The sequence below is a fragment of the Rhinoderma darwinii genome, chromosome 5 (genome assembly GCF_050947455.1).
Source record: "Rhinoderma darwinii isolate aRhiDar2 chromosome 5, aRhiDar2.hap1, whole genome shotgun sequence".
Classification (NCBI taxonomy): Eukaryota; Metazoa; Chordata; class Amphibia; order Anura; family Rhinodermatidae; genus Rhinoderma; species Rhinoderma darwinii.
This window is the reverse complement of record NC_134691.1, coordinates 9581847-9605455: the sequence shown is the minus strand read 5'-3', so window position 1 is coordinate 9605455 and position 23609 is coordinate 9581847. Positions and strand designations below refer to the sequence as shown.

Genomic DNA, 23609 nt, shown 5'->3' with positions numbered 1-23609 from the left:
CGAGACCTTAAGGCGCAAGTTCCTGGACGACAACCAGACCAAATCCCCGACGACAAACCGGGGGTTAGCAGAACGTCTACTATCTGCCTGAATCTTTTGTGCGCTCTGGGACGCCTCTAGGTTCTTCTGAACCTGGGCCCAGACAGTGCACAGTTCCCGATGAACATCCTCTACCTCAGGATTATTGGAACAACCAGGGGAGACGGAGGAGAACCTTGGGTTAAACCCGAAATTACAGAAAAACGGGGAGACCCCTGACGAGTTACTGACCCGGTTATTCAGGGAAAATTCAGCAAGGGGAAGGAATGAGACCCAATCGAATTGACAGTCAGAGATGAAACACCTTAAATATTGTTCCAGGGATTGGTTGGTCCTTTCCGTTTGGCCGTTAGTTTCGGGATGGAAGGCGGAGGAGAAGGACAGATCAATCTCCAACTTTTTACAAAAGGCTCTCCAAAATAAGGAAACAAATTGTACCCCTCTGTCCGAAACGATATTGACTGGGGCCCCATGGAGACGCAGGATGTGTTTCACAAACAAAGAAGCTAACGTCTTGGCGTTAGGTAGCTTCTTAAGGGGCACAAAGTGGCACATCTTGCTGAAGCGGTCGACTACCACCCACACCACCGACTTGCCCTGAGATGGAGGCAAATCGGTGATAAAATCCATGGAGATATGGGTCCAAGGTCTCTGGGGAATGGGCAAGGGACGTTGTAGGCCCGCAGGTCGGGACCTAGGGGTTTTGGACCTAGCGCAAACCTCACAAGCGGCGACGTAAGCCCTAACATCTTTAGGCAACCCAGGCCACCAATAGTTTCTGGTAATGAGGTGTTTGGTGCCCAAGATGCCAGGATGACCAGATAGAGCGGAGTCATGGTTTTCCCTGAGTACCCTCAGCCGGTATTGCAGGGGAACAAACAGTTTGTCCCCAGGGGCGTTCCCGGGAGCTGCACCCTGATCAGCCGCGATATCAGAAGCTAAATCAGAATCCGTGGCAGAGACGATTATACCAGGGGGTAAAATACAAGCGGGATCCTTCTCGGAAGGAGGATTGGCCATGAAACTACGTGACAGAGCATCAGCCTTAATATTCTTGGACCCAGCCCTATAGGTAACCAAGAAATTAAATCTGGTAAAGAATAGTGCCCACCGAGCTTGTCTAGGATTAAGCCTCCGGGCCGATTCTAGGAAAACCAGATTCTTGTGATCCGTAAGGACCGTTACCTGGTGTCTGGCCCCCTCCAGGAAGTGCCGCCACTCCTCAAAAGCCCATTTAATGGCTAGAAGTTCGCGGTTGCCAATATCATAGTTACTCTCCGTGGGCGAAAACTTCCTAGAGAAGTAAGCACAGGGGCGGAGATGGGTGAGGGAGCTGGTACCCTGGGACAAGACGGCCCCCACTCCCACCTCGGAAGCGTCAACCTCCACAATAAATGGCTCCTCTTGGTTGGGCTGAATCAGCACGGGGGCCGAGATAAAGCACTTCTTGAGAGTCTCAAAGGCCTGGACGGCCTCAGGGGGCCAATGGAGGACATCAGCACCCTTGCGGGTAAGGTCCGTAAGAGGCTTAGCGACGACCGAGAAGTTGGCAATAAATCTCCTGTAGTAGTTGGCGAACCCTAAAAAACACTGTAACGCCTTAAGGGAGGCAGGTTGGACCCATTCCGCCACAGCTTGAACCTTGGCAGGGTCCATGCGGAATTCATGAGGAGTGAGGATTTGCCCTAAAAATGGTATCTCCTGTACCCCAAAGACACATTTTTCAGTCTTAGCAAACAGATTATTCTCCCGAAGGACCTGGAGCACCTTCCTGACATGCTCCACGTGAGAGGACCAGTCCTTGGAAAACACCAGTATGTCATCAAGGTACACAACAAGAAAATTACCCAGGTACTCTCTCAGGATTTCATTAATAAAATTCTGGAAGACAGCAGGGGCGTTACACAACCCAAAGGGCATGACCAGGTATTCGAAATGACCCTCGGGTGTGTTGAACGCAGTTTTCCACTCATCCCCCTCTTTGATGCGGATAAGGTTATATGCCCCCCGTAGATCGAACTTAGAAAACCATTGGGCTCCCTGAACCTGATTAAAAAGATCCGGAATCAAAGGAAGTGGGTACTGGTTCCTTACAGTGACCTTATTCAGGTTACGATAATCAATGCACGGCCTAAGACCACCATCCTTCTTCCCCACGAAGAAGAAGCCAGCACCTACAGGAGAAGTCGAGGGGCGAATGAAACCCTTGGCCAGGCATTCCTGGATATACACCCTCATGGCTTCACGTTCAGGACATGAAAGATTAAATATCCTACCCTTAGGAAGCTTGGCACCAGGCACCAAATCGATAGCGCAATCGTAATCTCTATGGGGGGGCAACACCTCGGAGGCCTCCTTAGAAAACACATCGGCGAAGTCCTGGACAAACTCAGGAAGCGTGTTTACCTCCTCCCGGGGAGAAATAGAGTTAACAGAGAGACATGACGTAAGACATTCATTACCCCATTTGGTGAGATCCCCAGTATTCCAATCAAACGTGGGATTATGCAACTGCAACCAGGGAAGACCTAATACCAGATCAGACGATAATCCCTGCATCACCAGTACAGAGCACTGCTCCAAATGCATGGAGCCAACAAGGAGTTCAAAAACAGGAGTATGCTGAGTAAAATAACCATTAGCAAGGGGAGTCGAGTCGATACCTACTACAGGGATAGGATAAGGTAAATCAATACAAGGCATCTTTAGAGACATAGCAAATTCCACAGACATGATATTAGCAGATGAACCAGAATCCACGAAAGCACTGCCCGTGGCAGACCGGCCAGCAAACGAGACCTGAAAGGGAAGCAAAATTTTATTGCGTTTCACATTAACGGGAAATACCTGTGCGCCCAAGTGACCTCCCCGATGATCACTTAGGCGCGGAAGGTTTTCCGGCTTCTTATTCTTGCGCCTGGGACAGGTGTTCAGTAGATGCTTGTCGTCCCCACAGTAGAAGCAGAGACCGTTCATTCTGCGAAACTCCCTACGTTGTCGAGGGGACATGGAGGCCCCGAGTTGCATGGGTACCTCCGAGTCCTCCGTGGAGGGGCGAGGAGGCGGGACCTCGGGGGGGATCGCAGAAAAGTCAGAGGGGAGCACACTGAAGCGTTCTAGCTGACGTTCCCTGAGACGTCGGTCAAGTCGTACTGCTAGGGCCATAACCTGGTCAAGGGAGTCAGACGAGGGGTAGCTAACCAGCAGATCCTTCAGGGCGTCAGATAATCCTAACCTAAACTGGCACCTTAGGGCCGGATCGTTCCACTGAGAAGCTACGCACCACTTCCTAAAATCAGAACAGTATTCCTCAACCGGTCTCCTACCCTGACGTAAGGTCACCAGCTGACTCTCGGCTAAAGCAGTCCTGTCAGTCTCGTCGTAAATGAGTCCGAGGGCAGAGAAAAAACGATCAACAGAGGAAAGTTCAGGGGCGTCAGGAGCCAAGGAGAAGGCCCACTCTTGGGGCCCTTCCTGGAGTCGGGATATGATGATACCCACCCGCTGGTTCTCGGAACCTGAGGAGTGGGGCTTAAGGCGGAAATATAGTCTGCAACTCTCCCGGAAGGAGAGAAACGTCTTACGGTCCCCTGAAAACCGGTCAGGTAACTTGAGGTCGGGTTCTAGAGGTGAGGTGGTGCGCCCAACCCCTTGGGCCAGGGCCTGGACCTGTAGGGAGAGGCCCTGCATCTGCTGGGTCAGGGTCTCAAGGGGGTCCATGATAGCGACAGCGTAGGAGAAATGGTAGACTAGGTAAGGGCTTGTTATTCTGTGATGGCAGGAAGGAGGTGAAGGGAAAGTGAGCCCTAATCTACCCACCGCCCTGTCCCTGCCTACTTGCAACGACCCGCCCTAGGCGACGAGGTACAACTGGGCGGCGGTCCCTACGCTGTCTAAGTGCACAGGAAAACAAACAGGGAACACGCAAGGGAAGGGGCAGTAGCCACGGAACGCCACGAGGAAACGGAGCGGCGAACGAACAGTCAGGACCAGGACGAAGTGAGTAACCCGAGCGGGCACGGAGACAGAAGCAAGCCAGGGGCAAAGCAAAGCAAGACAAGGGGAACTGCAGCAAGGCAGAAGCACGGCAGAAGCAGGCTGGAGCAAGCAGCAGTGGGGCCAGGAATCCAAAAGAATAACAAGCAATGAGGAAGAGAAAACTGCAGGTATAAATGGACAGGGGGCGGAGCTAACTCTGACTGACCAGGCCGCGATAGGCTCTCCCACTCCTGAGCCTGCCACCCTGATTGGTGGGAGCCGGTGTCAGTCTAAGAGGTCTGGCCTCAGGTGTCGACTGATTAACCCTGGGAGTCTCCACAGACGTAGTGCCTGGCAGATCCATTACATAGATAGATAGATAGATAGATAGATAGATATGAGATAGATAGATATGAGATAGATAGATAGATAGATATGAGATAGATAGATATGAGATAGATAGATATGAGATAGATAGATATGAGATAGATAGATATGAGATAGATAGATATGAGATAGATAGATATGAGATAGATAGATATGAGATAGATAGATATGAGATAGATAGATAGATAGATAGATAGATAGATAGATAGATAGATAGATAGATAGATAGATAGATAGATAGATAGATAGGTTGATAGATAGATAGATAGATAGATAGATAGATAGATAGATAGATAGATAGATAGATAGATAGATAGATATGAGATAGATAGATATGAGATAGATAGATATGAGATAGATAGATATGAGATAGATAGATATGAGATAGATAGATACAATTTTTTTCTATATAATGTGCTAAGTTGTACTTTTTCCTAAAGGGCTATTCAAACTAGATACATTTATGGGATATCCATATGAAAGATGTAAATAGTATATGCCATAAAAGTCTGTGTTTTCCTGATAGGCAGTAGTGACAGGTGAGAGGACAACTTTTCCATTATTGTGTTTTTAATGACTCTGATTGGAATACTCCATAAATGTCTGGCCAAGAGATCCTTTCATGTGTCTATTATTTCCCATATACGGCTGCACATTATCAAAAGCTCAATGTCATCACCCACAGTAAAGAGATCAGTAAATATACAAACTATTTTACTGAAAATCGCACTTCTGATCTTTGGAAACCGTGGACATTTAGTTCATACAATACAACATCGTTTCCTAAATCCATTTATGTCTACATTATAGAATAGTATAGAACGGAGTCATTATACGGTCAACAATTCATGAATACAACATATACTCACCCTCTCTGGAATAAGTCAACATTGTGGAATTTATGAAGCTCTACTGAAAACTCTAATGTCGCTTGTACTTCAGACATTGTATTTTCAGGTCATCACCTATTCGTGGAAACACAAACAAAAAGGAAAAAAAAAAACATTAATATTTTTGGCTCAACAAGAATCACATTATTACTATGAACAATTTATAGGGCACGTGATGTACTGATCCACTCGGCCATCCAGTTCTTCGGGTAAGTAGATGTCCCGACAGACCCCGAACTTTGGTTTTGGTGGCTTGTTGTATAGTGGGCACCTACTTCATTAGACTTTTATGGACATCTTGTAGATGCTATTGGTAAACATCAGTTATCTGTTTCGGTACGCACTTAAAGGGGTTGTCCTAAATTAAATGACTTTGTGTTAATGCTTGTAATTTATTAATATAAATACATTTGTAATATACTTACATTTTCCAAAGTGGCCCCGTTTCCAGATCCTGCCGTGGGGTACTTGACGGGTGACGTCACTCTCTGGCCGCTGTGTTGATCTTCAATTCTTTTCCGGATATACGATACGTCACTTGTGAGATGCCGTGGATGGGCTGGTCTGTTGTACCGCCCGTAACGCGCATGCGCGGTCCCTACTGTTCTCGCGGTCCCTGCTGTTCTCGAGATAACAGCAGGGACCGCGCATGTGCGTTACAACAGAACAGCCCATACACGGCACGTCACAAGTGACGTGTCGTATACCTGGAAAAGAATTGAAGATTAACACAGCGGCCAGAGAGTGACGTCACCCGTCAAGTTCCCCACGGCAGCATCTGGAAACGGGGCCACTTTGGAAAATGTAAGTATATTACAAATGTATTTACATTAATAAATTACAAGCATTAACACAAAGTCATTTTATCTCAGACAACCCCTTTACATTTTACTTCAAGGGTTCCGCAACTTTCTGCCACATGACCAAAGGTAAATCATTTTGTGTTCTACAAGTACGTAAAGTCCTTCATACTTTTTATAATACAATACAAAACTATGTAGGCATGGCCTAAACTTTATCTGGGTGCAACCAGGGCCGGCCATATTGGTGTGTGACCTTTGTGGCACATTGCCCATCCATGCTGAAGGGGGTGCTACTACTGTCCTGTCACCTAAGGGCTTTCAACCAGCAAGAATCTTAATATTACTTGTATGGCAGCATTATTTGTACATTGTATAGATCTGTTATTAAATGACTTGTATGGAGCTATTATTTGATCCCTTTATATTGGTATTATTTGGGCATTGTGTGGTGTTTTTGGGTGGTACAGCTCTTTAGGCATTGACCAGTATGTTATTTGTGTTGTGTATAGTGGCTATACTACTGTATGGCACAGTTATTTGGGCAACATACGGTACTCCGTTGTTAACAAGCCAGTTTATGGTTAAATGTTAACGGCTTGACTGTACACCATTGGTGGCACTAATAGAAGGTACGACACAGGGCACCATTCAAGGTAAAACCACCCATCAATGCAACCACAGGAGAGTTGTGGTTTGACATTAGCCATGTGCGCCAATACAGGACAAGGGGGAAATACCGTCCGTAGACCATTTAATTGGAGTAGTTGTACTTCCCAGAACAACATGCAACCCCATGAGGAATTACTGATCGAAATAGAACTATTGTATTACAAAGGACTAAAATTCATATATATGTACGTACTAGCAATAATGCTTAAAGGGGTTCTCCACTTTGGACAATCCTTATTTTAACCCCATCCCGCCGCAGCCATTTTTTCAAATTTTCAATTACATTTTAAATGTTGAGATTCCCTGCAGCGCCACCACAGGGGAAATTAATTATTGCACAGTGTCCGTTCAAATCAATGGCTTTTCTCTGTAATACAGGACAGGACAGGTCCTCCAGAGAAAGAGACGCCGCTCTCCACTCTGGCCAAGAGATGAGGATCCTGAACAGATGACCCCCCTCTATTTACTCTATATATTCCTTAATAGGTTGTATGAAAATGGATTTTCTAAGGTAGACAACTCCTTTAATTCACAGGACTGAATACACGGGAGATGACGTATGCCCGACTGTTTCCGAATCTGCCATAATGAAGAGTGACCATGCATGCACGTCCCTACCTCCACCTGAAGAACCTCCACCAATCTGACTTCTAATGAGTCCTTCAGCAGCACAGAGTTAGATAGTTCTGCAAAAAGTAGCCTGGTTCCAAGGTAACATATCCTTTCAATCTCCTCGAAGGAAATTAAGAGATAGGCTCTCATGGAGATTGGCCAAAATCAATGTTGGTTCATTAGAATAAAAGATGCTTTTAGTGAATGTCACCCAACTAATGAGACTGTCAATTGGCACATCTCGCCAGATGCGTTATCTATGGTCTTCCAGAGGGACCGAAGGTAAACACAGAGTTATCTTAACTGAGAGAGTTATTATGGTGCATAAAATAGTAAAACCATATTTACAGAGTATATTTTTTTAACCCAAACGGTATCAGGCTGCTATGAGGCCCAGGAACTCAAGAGGAACATGCAGTAGTCTACATAGAAGAGAGGGGATTCACTAATAGTAATAAAGCTGGGCCACCCATTATGGTGCCGTGGTTTCCAATTCTGACAGAAGGGCCTGGTGTTTGTTTCCCCTTCTTGTCCATTCCCATGACCCTTTGGCCAATTCCCCTTGTTTTGCTAACAATGCAATTCCTCTGCGGAACGCAAATGTGATGGAACCAACCAGGGCTGGGCCTCCTATCTCCAAGGGCCACATAGAAGCCGAATGGGCTGCCTAATGGGACTATCTTTTCTCAACTTTAAGGTAACGTTATGACCACTGTGGATGATAGATGGAAAGAAATAAAAGGGCGGTTCAAAATTGATTTCCTTGATAATTCAGTGATCTGCAAATAAGAGTAATATGGAGACCAAAATGATCGTAAACTTTTTAAGTCTTGATCTCATTTGCTACTGAAGGTAGTAGAGCGGGGCCCAGTACTAAATTTTGCTATGGTCCCATAGTTACTTGTTGAACCTCTGGTCTCACGATCGATAATTCTTCAAGGTAAAGGTAGGAAACTTTTAACAATTCTTCAGAACAAAATCTAAAATGTTCTTCAATTATTTTCAGTGCAACTTTTTGACGATTTTCTTTCCTATAGAGCAGCATTTGCCAACCAGGATTCCAATTAAAGAAGTCTGGGTTGTCTTAGAACCTGGTCAAGGTTTCCCTAGAAGAAAGCAGCAGGAAAACCGACTAATGTCACAGTAAAAATGTCCTACTCTCAACTTACTCATGCACGCTTTTGCCAAGAATTGCCATGGGTGTTTTTTTGTTTTTTTTTCAAAAAACGCCAAAACATGGCAACGTTGCGACGTCTATGGCCAAATTGTGGTAAGGAAACGTGACTTGACTGCAATTTGGGGGAAAAAAAATGGCCCAATTAGAAAGTATCTGGATCTACAAATTGGGAACCTTAGCATCACAGGGTCTCAATGAAAATTTTGGGTCTAATTCTTTTTTGTAGTATATTTCCTCTTTTTAAGAAATGGGATGGTAAAATCTATCTAACTTTCTCACTGATTGTAATCTATTTATTATTTTTCTGTTTGTTCATGTTTATTCTAGTGCGTACTCTGCGAGAACAATTCGCTATGACGACTTCTGGGGATTAGAATCATGTGGATATGGACCTTTTGTGTTTTAGAATGGAACAAATTAATTGTGATGACTCCGTAACATTTTATTGTAACTTGTGCTCGCCTTATTATGTATGTCATTTTGTAGCGGAAGTATTCAGCTATATATTTATTATGACGTATGTATATCGTGCACTTCGGTATCCGCACTTTCATAAATGATTTTGCCTTTTATTATTTGTCTCTTATTCTATTCAAATACCTTTTTATAGTTTATTTTTTGTTATTTTTATATTTATATTATTTATTATATAGTTACAATATTATAGTATTTATCATGAATTTCAAGTATATATATATTTTAAGGACAATTTAATATTCATTTCACTATCACTATATAGTCATTTTAAGTATTTAGTATTATAAAGTGCGCCCGTATAATTCATTCTGTATTGTAATATACTATCATTTCCGTCTTTATCACTTTTATTACTTTTTTATTTAAGTTCACCCATCACCAGAGAGTTGGTTTTTTATATCAGTAATTAATTAGTATTTCGTTTACATGCATTTACCACGGATTCCACTTTTTGCCATTATTCTTTACATTTTTTATGTAGATTTTATCATTAATATTTATGATTTTGTGATTTTGCAATTCATCACAAGTTTTTCACATCATTTATGCCCTTAATATGGAGTCTTTAATATTGTCCATGGTAGCACTTTAGATATTTTCAGACCTAACAAACATACTTCTCTTAGGCCCCATTCACACGGCCGTGCCCGTAATCACAGCCCGCGATTCTGGGCACGGCCGGCCACTGACGGCCGACCGCATTTTCGGGCTGTGCACGGTTTTATGGTCATGTGCATCGGGCCCAAGGCCTAAACTTTTACGGACCCATTCGGTTCTATTGGCCGCGGACACCTTTCCGTAGCGCTACGGATGGTTGTCCGTGCCGTAGCATTACATGATTAGTGATTAAGCATTACATCCCTAAAGCCACGCCTCCTGAGGAAGATCATTTTAAAACATGCGTCGAGGCGACTGGGTTCATACTGGGTTTCTTTGGTGTTCTGGTGAGTCCGTCCAGTGACGAATACCCCTTTTTGGCTCTCAGCTACTGCCACTTGACTCACCTAGTATCTGTGGATCAGCAGTTGCTGTATGCTCTTTTGTGCCCAACCACACAAAAAAAAAAATCATATCCCCCCATATATATTTCTCTTAAATCACTTCTTATAAATACATAGTGCGATGATTAGGGGTGTAAGATGCACTACCGTTCAAAAGTTTGGGGTCACCCAGACAATTTTGTGTTTTCCATGAAAACTCACACTTATATTTATCAAATGAGTTGCAAAATGACTAGAAAATATAGTCAAGACATTGACAAGGTTAGAAATAATGATTTTTATTTGAAATAATAATTTTATCCTTCAAACTTTGCTTTCGTTAAAGAATGTTTCATTTGCAGCAATTCCAGCATTGCAGACCTTTGGCATTCTAGCTGTTAATTTGCTGAGGTAATCAGGAGAAATTTCACCCCATGCTTCCAGAAGCCCCTCCCACAAGTTGGATTGGCTTGATGGGCACTTCTTGCGTACCATACGGTCAAGCTGCTCCCACAACAGCTCTATGGGGTTGAGACATGGTGACTGCGCTGGCCACTCCATTACGGATAGAATACCAGCTGCCTGCTTCTTCCCTAAATAGTTCTTGCATAATTTGGAGGTGTGCTTTGGGTCATTGTCCTGTTGTAGGATGAAATTGGCTCCAATCAAGCGCTGTCCACAGGGTATGGCATGGCGTTGCAAAATGGAGTGATAGCCTTCCTTATTCAAAATCCCTTTTACCTTGTACAAATCTCCCACTTTACCAGCACCAAAGCAACCCCAGACCATCACATGACCTCCACCATGCTTGAGAGATGGTGTCTGTCCATAACACTTTTTTCCAATCTTCCTCTGTCCAATGTCTGTGTGCTTTTGCCCATATTAATATTTTCCTTTTATTAGCCAGTCTCAGATATGGCTTTTTCTTTGCCACTCTGCCCTGAAGGCCAGCATCCCGGAGTCGCCTCTTCACTGTAGACATTGACACTGGCGTTTTGCGGGTACTATTTAATGAAGCTGCCAGTTGAGGACCTGTGAGGCGTCTATTTCTCAAACTAGAGACTCTAATGTACTTGTCTTGTTGCTCAGTTGTGCAGCGGGGCCTCCCACTTCTCTTTCTACTCTGGTTAGAGCCTGTTTGGGCTGTCCTCTGAAGGGAGTAGTACACACCGTTGTAGGAAATTTTGAGTTTCTTGGCAATTTCTCGCATGGAATAGCCTTCATTTCTAAGAACAAGAATGGACTGTCGAGTTTCACATGAAAGCTCTCTTTTTCTAGCCATTTTGAGAGTTTAATCGAACCCACAAATGTAATGCTCCAGATTCTCAACTAGCTCAAAGGAAGGTCAGTTTTATAGCTCCTCTAAACAGCAAAACTGTTTACAGCGGTGCTAACATAATTGCACAAGGGTTTTCAAGTGTTTTCTAATCATCCATTAGCCTTCTAACACAGTTAGCAAACACAATGTACTATTAGAACACTGGAGTGATGGTTGCTGGAAATGGGCCTCTATACACCTATGTAGATATTGCATTAAAAACCAGATGTTTGCAGCTAGAATAGTCATTTACCACATTAACAATGTATAGAGTGTATTTCTGATTAATTTAATGGTATCTTCATTGAAAAAAACTGTGCTTTTCTTGCAAAAATAAGGAAATTTCTAAGTGACCCTAAACTTTTGAACGGTAGTGTATGTAAGGTTTATTATATCATTATGATCAGTGGAACATTAGTGCTGTTCCTTGTTATATGTCACGATCCGAGGGTATGTAGACCCACTAGGCCGCAACGCCGTAGCGGAGTAGCAGCTGGCCAAACAACAGCCTTAGTACAATAGTATCTTTAATAGTCCAGACAGTAATGGAGGCTCAGCACAGATGAACTTGTAGACACCAGACGTGGTGTATACCAGCAGGCGTGACTGGTGGCACAACACGACTCCAAAAGGTTGAGGCACAGGAACAGATACAGCACGGGATACAGGTAGCAGGGCATGGGAATAGCGGGAACAGGATAACACTAAGGGACCATTTGCTAAGACTAACACAACAACGCTCAGGCAATGAGTGAAAGGGCAGAGCCCTTTTTATAGTCCAGGGTGATCATTGGCTAATTACAGATCTTACTCATGTGTGTGCACTGGCCCTTTCAGGCGCATCCTACGGGAACCAGTGCAGCGATGCAGAAGTGAGTGCCGGCGTCTCTCAATAGGTTGAATATTTTGTTGGAGTTTTATTCCACATCATTTGGCTGTTTTGATCATATATTGGAATATTGTGACTTGACTGCACGGTCTGAATATACCCAGACCAAATCTCAAATCCATGGCAATTCATGGTAAAAGGCATAATTTTGGTCTAATTGACTGTGTGCCATTAAGATGGTGCCATTCGGCACGTGTGAACACTCTTTCAAAGTCGTTACTAATAAATTATCTAATTTGTGAAATTCTTTCCATGTGACAAGTAAATGGAATCTATAATTTTGTAAATTTTCTCACTTGGAAATGAACAAAAGCAAATAACATATTTTGTGTTTGGGTCTTTAAAGTGACAATTGCAGCCAGATTATTCATTATCAGACTGTCAAACTAATTCCCAGCCATAGAACATACCGCTTTAGTAATTAGGCAGTATTAGCATTTCTATTGCAAATACATTTTGAGAAGGGAATAAACAGAACAAGAAATGGAGGACGACTAATCGCTGAATCAGCAATGAAAATTAGTTTCGCTCTCTAATGATCATGTGGGAAAATGAGAGAATCCTAGAAATATCTCAGACACAACAAACCGTTCATTAAAGGGTAAACCGGTATCCGCAAATATATGTTTTTTCTTTGTAGAATGAAAAGTTTAAAAAATAGTCATCTACGTTCTGTATCCATTTCTCACGGTTTCCAAGATCTCTGCTTGCTGTCATTCAATATGAACCTTCACATGACCAGGACAAATTCTTATCCCCTGGGAGTAAGCTATAAAGGTTCCAATTGAATGACTGCAAGCAGAGATCTTAAAAACGATTTAAAAATAATACTTCCGGATATGCATTCTCTGAATTCTTGTGATGTCATCTGTCTACTTGTCCCTGATGGAAGTAATACATAGGAGGAGATTATTTTAAAGGACACCCCTTACCAAATCTAATTTGATTTAGATATAATATAGAACCTGATCAATGTTAGACAAATGTTCCCACTAAACACCTTCCAAGGGGGTCACAAGCATACGTGATTCTCAAAGGAGTATGTGCCATAGAATCTGCCCACGTGGCCACTATGGAGCCCTTTTGAAGAAAAGGTTCAACCCTGGTTGGTGCCGTTCATTTTGCTACTGGGTGGTAAAGACATGTGAAGAACTTCTCTCTCCAGTGGAACGACATTGTTAGCAAACAAGTGGGAGGGAAATTGGCCCAAGGATCATAGAAAGGGCGTGAATTGAAAGTCAAAATACCAGGTCCATTGGTCTCGGGTGGCAAAAATTCCCTGTAACATCTATGGCTGCGGACTGTCGTCCCGACTTACCCCCTGACGGCCGCGGCCATGGACGAGTGAGTGTTGGGTGGCATCTCCCTCCCGGGAGATGCCAGCACTCACTTCCGCATCAAGGCACTGGCTCCCGCAGGGTGCGCGTGCTCGGCCTTAAAGGGCCAGTACGCGCACATGCAGAATATCTGCAAATTAGCCCAGAATGCCTCTGGACTATAAAAAGGGCTAAGCCCTTCCATTCATTGCCTGAGCGTTGTGTTACCCTAGTCTGTCTTTGCAAATGGTCCCTTAGTGTTTCCCAGTTCCCAGTGTTCCTTCCCTGCTTCCAGTACCCCGTATCCCATACTACCTTGCCCCTGTGCCTCAAAGTGCTGAAGTCGTGTTGTGCTCTCTGCTGCATCTGCTGTGTTGCACCCTGCCTGGTGCTTGCCTACTGCCGGAGCCTCACCTTAACCTGAAACCACCACTACTGTCTACGTTGCCTCAGGTACCCTTTCCAGAACTATAGACATTGCCTATACCTGTTTGGCCAGCTGTTATCCCGCTACACGGTACGGCCCAGTGGGTCCACACCCCGCGTCGTGACATTCCCTATGTCATATAGGAAGACATCAGTCTTATAAATGACAATTAGTAGGTCGGGCCCGGTTACAGATTTTGCATAGGGACCCAGGAGCTTCAAGCGGGGCCCCCTCTATTCTATAAATGCCACGGTTTATGGTTCCCCATTCATGAGGTCTTTCTTCAATTCAAGAGTTCTAAACATGTCAGTTAACTCGGAAACATCAGCTAGTGAAGCCTTTAAGAAGCTGTAATTACATATATATTGACATCTGCAGTCCATAGGAACCAAAGCTTCGGGCCCCAGTTCTCTATACACCGTAAAGATTAAATATTAATTTGATTATTGAGATAGTCTTTATGAAAAGGCCACAGGAGAATGTAGCAGTAGTCTAGGTGGGAGATGATGAGGGCATGTACAAGCATTTTTGAGGACTCAGGGTTGAGGAAAGGGTGGATTCAAGAAATGTTTTTGAGGCGGAGGCGGCAGGAGGTGGTAAAGCTTCGATGTGCGGTTTAAAAGACAGGAAGGAATCAAAAGCTATCCCGAGGCAGCGGACTTATGGGTCTATGATTGACATTTCTATGATTGATATTTCTGATAAGGTGGTTGAGTGAGATGAGGTAAAGATGATGAATTCAGTTTCTCCATGTTGAGTTTTAGGAAACGAAAGGAGAATAAGGAGGATATAGCGGATAGACACTCTGGAACTCGGGTTAGCAAGGAATTAACATCGGGGCAAGAGAGGTAAATTTGTTTGTTGTCAGCATAATACTGGTATTGAGAACCATGGGATTTTTTTATGGGCTGCTGTAGGCCAAAGATGTAAAAAGAAGACAGCAGAGGTCCCAGGATAGAGCCTTTAGGGATACCAACAGAGAGAGGGCGAGATGAGAAGTTGGGTTGGTGAGGTATGAGGAGATACAGGAGAAGGCCAATTCTGATGCTAAGGATGGGAGAATTTGTAACAGGTCAACCATGTCAAAGGAGGAGAACCGGTCTAGAAGGTGGAAAGTAATGTTGTGAGACTTTGTCAGTTAACAGATCATTAGTTACTTTGATTAGAGCTGCTACAGTCAAGTGGTGAGGTCGGAAGTCAGATTGTAGATCGTGGAAAAGTGAGTTGGATTGGAGGTGGGAATACAGTTCAGGGTGGACATGTTTTTTAAGGAGTTTTGAAGTAGTGATATGGGGTGTTAGTTGAACAAAAGGAGGCCGGTTCGAGGGATGGCTTCTTGAGGATGAGCTTGATAGTTGCATGTCTAACTGAAGAAGGACATGCCAGTAATTGGTGATGAGTTGAGTTTGGGTCAAGGGCACAGGTGGTGAGGGCACGGGGGGACAGTCTGGAGTTAAAAGTGTGAAAAAATTGTTTTGGGTTCTTTGGGTTTTGCGTTCTTCCAACGTTACAACAGTGTGCCAGGGCTGCTTATTGACTTGTCAAGTTTCGTTGTGTATGAGAGGGGCAATTGAGTTGAGAGCTGAAGTTACATAGTTATATGTACGGTTGGAAAAAGACACATGTCCATCAAGTTTAACCAAGGGATGGGAAAAAGGGAAGGAATGAAACAAAAATTGTACACATTGACATAGGAGCTGATATTTTTTCGTTCTAGGAAATTATCTAAGCCTTTTTTAAACCCATCTACTTTCCTGCTGTGACGGCCCCTGGGCTCCAACGAGATGGCCCTTTTGTCATATCAAATCTTTACCAATGTGACTCTACTGTCATGTCTAGTTGACAAATCAGTACTAAGCCCTGTCAGTAGGACCTATAGTTCCTGAATCCCCTCCGACATGATCATTCTGTCATGTCTCATTGACATAACAGTACTGGGACATGTCAGTAGGACCTCTAGTTCCTGAATCCCCTCTGACACGATCCTTCTGTCATGTCTAGTTGATGTGCTGTAACAGTACTGGGACCCGTCAGTAGGACCTCTAGTTCCTGAAGCCCCACCGACGTGATCCTTCTGTCATGTCTAGTTGATGTGCTGTAACAGTACTGGGACATGTCAGTAGGACCTCTAGTTCCTGAATCCCCTCCGACACGATCCTTCTGTCATGTCTAGTTGATGTGCTGTAACAGTACTGGGACCCGTCAGTAGGACCTCTAGTTCCTGAAGCCCCACCAATGTCTACTTGACAAATTGGCACGAATACCGGTCAATAGGATCTCTAATTCTTGTATTCCCACCAACGTAACCCTTCTGTCATGTCTGGTTGACATAGCAGATGGCGGAAGGGCAAACTCCATGATATGTGGATATAGAAAATCATATTGCAGTCAGCCAGGTTCTTCTGGATGATAAATTCCGACAATCTTACACACCAATGGTTTAACCTTAAAGTTTTCTTTTAGGACATTTTTTAAAAACTTTCTCTAGTTGAACTTAAATATGGACTATTATAGAAGCTTGAATGCTCCACAGCAGAAAATACAGGGTTATTCTTCAGAAATAGAAACACATCAACTCAAGATTATACCTATAGCACATCTCACCCGCTGTGCCACCCAACAATGTCTAAACACCATCATATCGAGCCTGGGGTTATTTCCACAAATCACATGTTCCCGCATGGTTACTCGACGCAGCAGGCATTTTATATCAAATTATAGCTATTTGCTTATCTGTTGACTTCATTGTGAAAATAATTACCAAGACTATTGTTCCAGAATTCAGAAGACCAGAGCTATCGCTGTTTCGAAACTAAAGATGTAGCAGTGTTGACTTTGTCAGTGCAGCAGGTCTGAGTGCGCCATTTGGTTCAATGTTCTGTGATATCAAAAACTGTAATGCAGAGATTTTCATAGGACTGCTAATAAATCGACAGAACTATATGTCAAATTCACAGCTCTCCTGCATTTATACATAGATGATAAATAAACACACTCACCCAGGTATACAGATGTAGCAGTGCTGAATTTGTCATTTGACATTCTGTGAAATTATTACTTTTTTGCATCATGGCTCAGCTTATGTTACATTATTATGTGATATCTAAGGACTAGTTCACACTGAGTATTTTGGCGCTGTTTTTGACGTAGAAACGGCGTCAGAAACAGAACCAAAAAACTCCCATTGATTTAAAAAAGAAGCGACATGCCCTTTCTTCAGCCATTTCCGTCTCTGACCTTTCATTGACAATGTTAGGCAGGGAAAGCAGTTTTTGCAAACGCTGCAAAAAACGCTGCAAAAGCCACGGCAAAGAGAGCGCAGGCAGGTGAAAATCTTGAAGGAATTTTGAGGCAGATTTTTCCGTCTGCAAAAAAACTCAGTGTGAACAGGGTTAAGTGTAGGAATGTGGGTAACCCCATTGTATCTTTACTCATGAGTTATGATCGAGTTAAAAGGGGCTCTCCTCTTTTGGACAACGCCTGTCCAAATCCCTATTAGGAGGATCAGGTAAGAGGAGAGACCACCATTTGGGACCACCTTATTTTCGGAGGAATCAGCAGGTTTGTGCATAATATTAAATTCATTTTAATGGACGCCTTTTCATTCAACAATTAGTTACTGTGAGGTTCCCCTGGTGCTAAGAAGATGATCACTGAAGGTACCAGGATGGAGGCCCCTCAGATCAGCTGTGGACCTGAATTGGTTCCAAGTTTCCATTGATATCTGCTGTGCTCATTTATGATTGCCCATACAGTACTGGAAAAAAATATTTGCCCCCTTCCAGATGCCCTTCAACATTGGTTGATTTCTGATCTTTAAGGCCCCCTGCACGTGACCGAAGCCGCGTGCACGATCCGTGATTATGGCCGGCATTTGCGGGCCGTGCTCCCATTATAAAGTGTAGAAGCGCGGTCCGTAAATGAAAAAATTAGGAAATGTCCTATGTTTTGAGGGTCATTGATCTGGCCCGGACACCTTCCAGTAAATATACGGAAGGTAAATGAATGGGGAGAAGTGGATAACGCTGATTGGTCACTGATTGGTCAGTGTCATACACTCCTCTGTACAACGCCCACTTGGTCATATAGTAAAACACGCCCAGTTGTCCATTGAGAAAGTCATTAGCATAAAGCTAATATAGGTCATAACTCCGTCACAAATGATCGTTTTTCTAAATAAAAAACACTGCTGTAATCTAAATTACAGCGCCGATCACATCATGTACAAGATAGGGCACTTATAATGTGGTGACAGACTCTTAAAAGGCGTTTTCTGCTTTGGACAGTCCCTTTTTGTTAGAAGGATCTTTTGACAAAAGTTGATCACAGGGGGTCCTGCTGTTGGAACCCCCAGTGGTTAGCTGTAAACTGTGGGGGATCCGCATAGCAAGTGTTCAATTCCTCTGCAGCGCCACCACAGGGACAATTAAATATTACACATTGCCTATTAAAACCAATGAATGTCCATGAAATGCCTGTATGTACCGAGTCTTCCAGATCAAGAGACACTCTTTGAAGTTGCATTAATAGATGCGTTCTGAATGGGGGACCCCTCCTCCCTATGAATTCAGAATTTCCTAATATTATATTTGAAAATTAGTTTTTTTTACACCAGACAACCCCACTTAAGGTACTTAGAAATCCCATACCCATATCCCTCATTTAAAAAAAATTATTGTCTCTTAAATAAGCGATATTATAATGTTCAACAAATGATTTTCACGATCTCTGCTTGCTGCCATTGAATAGGAACACTCATTGTTTACATCCAGTGGATAAAAACATGTCCCGGCCACGTTATGGACACACAGGTGCACGGCTTCTCTAGTAACTGTACTGTTATGAGCTGTGCACCTGTGTGTCTATCACATGACCGGGACAGATCTTTATCTGATAGAAATAAATAATGAAAGTTCCTATCGCATGACAGCAAGCAGAGATCTTAAAATCAGTGAGGAATTGAAACAGAAAAAAATATTGGAAAATTGTCTAGCTTTTCATTAAACAAAAAAATAACCTTTGATCACTTTACTATATTAAATATTTGACGTATCCATTCACAGTGTAGTGGGCAAATCATATCTAGGGTATATGCATAGGTGTAAGAAGGCATAGCAGCTGCCATGGGGCCAAGCAATTATGGGCCCATCTCCCCACAGGTGCAGTTTGTGATCCAACATGGCCCATCCATGTATCACAGTCACATTTATTTGAATACCGCCTTGTAATACTACATTTCCCCTGCAGAGGCCACTGCAGGGGAAATGTATGGCCAGACACCATTTAGGGAATCTGGATTTGTGACGATCATCTGATTTTCCGGCCAACCTATATATAAACTGGGTTTGTCTTCAATAACGTTATATCCTTATAATGTATACTCCCTCTACATGAACACATTTAAGAAATTGCATTGACACCCCTTCTGCACACAGCTCCGGCTGTCATCCTCCATTCTGCTTGTGCATTCATTACACAAACTGAACAATAAAGCAATGATCCTACATCCTGCATTACCCCCAAAAATATAATAAAAGCTAATCAATAAGTGCCCCAAATAGTACAATGAAATTTACATCTCGTCCCACAAAAAAACAAACCTACATACAGCAACATCAAAAAAGTAACAGCTCTTGAAGTGCCGCGATTCAAAAACAAACTATTTGGGTTTAAAAAAGTTATTTTCGTAGTAAAACATAAGAAAAATCTATACATATTTAGCATCGTCGTAATCGTACTGACCCATAAAAAAAGGTAACATTATTTATGCCGCATAGTGAATAGTGTTAATTTAAAACGCGAAAAACATGTTGGATTTGCTGTTTTTTTTCCATTCCCTACCCCCGTAAAAGTTATTAAAAGTTAATCAATATAACAAAAAATGGTGGCACTGAAAAATACAACTTATTCCACAAAAACAAGCCCTCATACGGCTGTCAACAAAAAAAATGTCATTCTTGGAATGTGAAGATAAAAGAAAAAAAAAAAAGAGCTTAGTTATTAATGCCAAAATCAGCTTAGTTATTTAGGGGTTAACCTCTGGCTCCCAGCATGAATGGACAGCCTGTATCTCATGAAGACAACCAAATCTCTAATAATAGCCACCCGATAAGCTTCAGGAATCCTAGAATATTTGTCCGGCCAAACATGTACATATTACATTCTGGCCATTTAAATAAATGGCCGTCCATGTAATATATGTAAGAGCCACATGTAAGGGTTGTGTCTGCTCGAGCGGAAACTGCTCAACTTAGTGGGTCTCCGCTCCGGCTCATGGAGAGTAGTCCCAGCGCTGGTCCCTTCTCTGACATTTATATACCCTAATAGAGAATCTAAAGAGATGATGTCTTAATCAGGCAATCCTTTACACCTTCCTATAAAAATAAATAACCTTTAAAAGGGTTGTGTCCTCTAGATTGCTCTATTATGGCATTTGTACATTCAGTGTTGGACGGGAGCTCAATGAGCTATACAGAACCTTATTACATATGTCCACTTTTAATTGCATTGTATTCTTTGCCATTATTAATTCACTCACAGGACAAACAAATAAGATCGAATGATTTATTAATGAATCATTCAATAACAAAGAGACCCTAGTGACTAGTTATTGGCTCCAAAGTCAGCTCCAAATGTGGTTGTCTTCAGCTGTATCACTATTCTGACAGGGAACGGGCCCACCAGGGTATTCTCTAGTACCATAGTAAGACAGTCTGACCCTGTGGAAATCATACAGATACTAAAACACTGCTTTCTTTGTACAAGAATATAACTATTATAATACTGCCCCTATATACAAGAATATAACTACTATAATACTGCTCCTACATACAAGAATATAACTACTATAATACTGCCCCTATATACAAGAATATATCCACTATAGTACTGCCCCCTGTATACAAAAATATAACTACTATAATACTGCCCCTATATACAAGAATATAACTACTATAATACTGCCCCCTATATACAAGAATATAACTATTATAATACTGCCCCTATATACAAGAATATAACTACTATAATACTGCCCCCTATATACAAGAATATAACTATTATAATACTGTCCCTATATACAAGAATATATCTACTATAATACTGCCTCCTATATACAAGAATATAACTACTATAATACTGCTCCTGTATACAAGAATATATCTACTATAATACTGCCTCCTATATACAAGAATATAACTACTATAATACTGCCTCCTATATACAGAAATATAAGTACTATAATACTGCTCCTATATACAAGAATATATCTACTATAATACTGCCTCCTATATACAAGAATAAAACTACTATAATACTGCCCCTATATACAAGAATATAACTACTATAATACTGCTCCTATATACAAGAATATATCTACTATAATACTGCCCCTATATACAAGAATATGACTACTATAATACTGCTCCTATATACAAGAATATAACTACTATAATACAGCCCCTATATATACAGGAATGTAACTACTATAATACTTCCACCTATATACAAGAATATAACTACTATAATACTGCCCCTATATACAAGAATATATCTACTATAATACTGCCTCCTATATACAAGAATATAACTACTATAATACTGCCCCCTATATACAGGAATATAAGTACTATAATACTGCTCCTATATACAAGAATATATCTACTATAATACTGCCTCCTATATACAAGAATATAACTACTATAATACTGCCCCTATATACAAGAATATAACTACTATAATACTGCCCTCTATATACAAGAATATAACTAATATAATACTGCCCCTATATACAAGAATATAACTACTATAATACTGCTCCTATATACAAGAATATAACTACTATAATACTGCCCCTATATACAAGAATATAACTACTATAATACTGCCCCCTGTATACAAAAATATAACTACTATAATACTGCCCCTATATACAAGAATATAACTACTATAATACTGCCCCCTATATACAAGAATATAACTATTATAATACTGTCCCTATATACAAGAATATATCTACTATAATACTGCCTCCTATATACAAGAATATAACTACTATAATACTGCTCCTATATACAAGAATATAACTACTATAATACTGCTCCTATGTACAAGAATATATCTACTATAATACTGCCTCCTATATACAGGAATATAAGTACTATAATACTGCTCCTGTATACAAGAATATATCTACTATAATACTGCCTCCTATATACAAGAATATAACTACTATAATACTGCCTCCTATATACAGAAATATAAGTACTATAATACTGCTCCTATATACAAGAATATATCTACTATAATACGGCCTCCTATATACAAGAATAAAACTACTATAATACTGCCCCTATATACAAGAATATAACTACTATAATACTGCTCCTATATACAAGAATATATCTACTATAATACTGCCCCTATATATACAGGAATGTAACTACTATAATACTTCCACCTATATACAAGAATATAACTATTATAATACTGCCCCTATATACAAGAATATATCTACTATAATACTGCCTCCTATATACAAGAATATAACTACTATAATACTGCCCCCTATATACAGGAATATAAGTACTATAATACTGCTCCTATATACAAGAATATATCTACTATAATACTGCCTCCTATATACAAGAATATAACTACTATAATACTGCCCCTATATACAAGAATATAACTACTATAGTCCTGCCCCTATATACAAAAATATAACTACTATAATACAACCCCTATATACAAGAATATAACTACAATAATACTGTCCCCTATATACAAGACTATAACTACTATAATACTGCTCCTCTATACAAGAATATAACTACTATAATACTGCCACCTATGTACAAGAATATAACTACTATAATACTGCTCCAATATACAAGAATATAACTACTATAATACTGCCCCCTATATACAAAAATATAACTACTATAATACAGCCCCTATATACAAGAATATAACTACTATAATACTGTCCCCTATATACAAGACTATAACTACTATAATACTGCTCCAATATACAAGAATATAACTACTATAATACTGCCTCCTATGTATAAGAATATAACTACTATAGTACCGCCACTATATACAAGAATATAACTTCTATAATACTGCCCCTATATACAAGAATATATCTAATATAATACTGCCTCCTATATACAAGAATACAACTACTATAATACTGCCCCCTATATACAAGAATATAACTACTATAATACTACTCCTATATACAAGAATATAACTACTATAATACTGCCTCATATATACAAGAATATAACTACTATAATACTGCCCCTATATATAAGAATATAACTACTATAATACTGCCCCCTATATACAAGAATATAACTACTATAATACTACTCCTATATACAAGAATATAACTACTATAATACTGCCTCATATATACAAGAATATAGCTACTATAATACTGCCCCTATATATAAGAATATAACTTCTATAATACTGCCCCTATAAACAAGAATATATCTACTATAATACTGCCTCCTATATACAAGAATATAACTACTATAATTCTGCCCCTATATACAAGAATATAACTACTATAATACTGCTCCTATATACAAGAATATAACTACTATAATACTGCTCCTATATACAAGAATATAACT

The 23609-nt window shown here is 41.1% G+C and overlaps 1 protein-coding gene across 1 annotated transcript in view; it reads right to left on the bottom strand.

The window, feature by feature from the left end:
* The window catches only part of FAM135B (family with sequence similarity 135 member B), a 173345-nt gene that overhangs the window by 86680 nt on the left and 63056 nt on the right, over positions 1-23609 (bottom strand). The window contains exon 2 of the mRNA XM_075825702.1: positions 5274-5369. Within this exon, the coding sequence (XP_075681817.1) occupies positions 5274-5350 (77 nt within the window). The 5' untranslated portion in view covers positions 5351-5369. The remainder of the gene's footprint in view (positions 1-5273; positions 5370-23609) is intronic.